Source organism: Sphaeroforma arctica (genome assembly GCF_001186125.1).
Source record: "Sphaeroforma arctica JP610 unplaced genomic scaffold supercont1.37, whole genome shotgun sequence".
Taxonomy (NCBI): domain Eukaryota; class Ichthyosporea; order Ichthyophonida; genus Sphaeroforma; species Sphaeroforma arctica.
In genome coordinates this window covers 5,534-7,453 of record NW_014040521.1, presented here as the reverse complement: position 1 = coordinate 7,453, position 1,920 = coordinate 5,534, and the positions used below count along the sequence as shown (strand labels likewise).

Genomic DNA, 1,920 nt, shown 5'->3' with positions numbered 1-1,920 from the left:
CATATAAACCGTCAAACAGCACACAGAGATGCTAAAAGACAGTTTACATATACAACAATAAACACACCACCTATTAGCTAGAACGACTTGTGATCATTCCAGGATAGAGTTTTCAAGCTCCATACTGGTCATATAAGAACAAGTTAGTAGTGTCAAGCCGTAGATGCACTTTGTATGTCTTATTGTGAATGTAAAGACACGTTAGCGGTTAGATCAGCCGTGCGAGCCACGAGAAAGACCGTAAGTCAAGAGTTTTGCAACCTAAATTCCCAAACCAAGTTTTTCTTTATAAAGGAAGCAAAACAGTGTGATTCATACTTCCATTCTACTGTCACAGTGTTTTGTAGGGTTATATTTTAAAAAAAAACCAGAAAAAAAAGTGCTTTTCATTTAGCCACCTAAAAAATGACAAGCCAAACCGCAAACACGCATCAAAAAGGCTTAATAGGGCCGTCCAATAGTTAGTGAGATTACTGAGAACAATTACTATATAGTAATCTAGGCACCTGTTTTTAATGTTTATGATACAAGCTGTAGAAATGATTGAGTTTTTAAACCAGTAAATTCATAGTTTTCAATATCGGAGTTAATTACAAGCTACATCAATATGCACGTCTCTTGGATTTCAGACCAATCGGTTGAAAATTTTTCGAGATAGGATTTGTAGAATTAGTGCCTCTCTAGTCTAGTAGTATGTACCATGTATTTAGTGGGACAATGTACATTTACCCCTCTAGTAATAATGGGTACATTTGTACCAGATCTGGTACAAATTCTAACTTCTAAAAACCCAACCAATTTGGCTGAAATCAAAGCTCTGAATACTACGGAACAGCTGCTATTATTGGATTTTAGTTCTGTACAAACGTACTATCACAAACGTACTATGTATGTGGCCTCGTACAAAATAGAAGACTCGAGCGTGAAGTTGTGAGTTGTGGCTCTTGTGGGTCTTTACTACGCGCAATCTCTTAATCGGCTAGACTTGCTTATCTCCTCCGTCAGAGTGACAAGTACTCTAGCTTCATCCAGTATGTACACTACCAGTTGGTGCTTTTTCTTCTTCTGATGGTTGTTGATTTACACTTATCGTCACCCAAGCAGACGGTGTCATTTGGGCTACATACAATCTAATAAAGTAGTACTAAAACCCAAAGCGTCTTTTCAGTTGGGTATGTAAAATCGTACCCACAGACAAAGCGGAACGCGATAATTGTCTAACAAGCTCTGATCTCGGCGTAAACAGAATTCCAGAAGCAAAGCACAAAATGAGTCCAAGTAAATTTTAAAAGCGAATCATGGCAGTGAACTATCTTTGGTACCTGGGGTCGCTTTTAAAATATAATTAACTATAAGTAGCTTAGATTCCAAGGATTCACATGCATACTAGAGTTTAAAGTGTGTGTCGAGACTCAGTATCGCGTGCCATGATGTCGATAGTCAATTCGCCATACGATTCAACAACTACTTAACCCAAAGAGATCTGAAAGCTTCTTGACTATCCAGACCGATGAAGCGGCGTTATACATTTTGAGATTTCGTTATATGTATGCCTCTGTCATATGTACGTGTCGCTGTCGAATATAATTGGAGGTAACCAAAACACAGTAAAGGTCATCTACCAATATGCCCTTAGCTCGATGCTTCGGACACTGTCCTCACTAGGCTAACAAAGTCGGGGCGTTCCTTCGTAACCGCCTGTGAAAACAAAATCCGATTTATTAGATAGGCCATTCGTCATGCAGTACAAGGAATTTCAAGCTGCACTTTCAGCCAGAGCAGGAAAACACACGGCACGAGGTGACGCATTCGATGGTTTCCCTGTTGACAGGCATGCTATTGTACGACCAACCCAGGACAACACATGGCTATATACACACACACACACACACACACACACACACACACACACACACACAT

General features: G+C 39.7%; 1 protein-coding gene across 1 annotated transcript in view; it reads right to left on the bottom strand.

Moving 5' to 3' along the window:
• Window positions 1-746: 746 nt before the first annotated feature.
• Window positions 747-1,920, bottom strand: part of SARC_01018 (TKL protein kinase) — a gene marked incomplete at its 5' end in the record, with an annotated part of 6,515 nt that continues 5,341 nt past the window's right edge. The window contains one exon of the mRNA XM_014305251.1: window positions 747-1,698. Within this exon, the coding sequence (XP_014160726.1) occupies window positions 1,633-1,698 (66 nt within the window). The 3' untranslated portion in view covers window positions 747-1,632. The remainder of the gene's footprint in view (window positions 1,699-1,920) is intronic.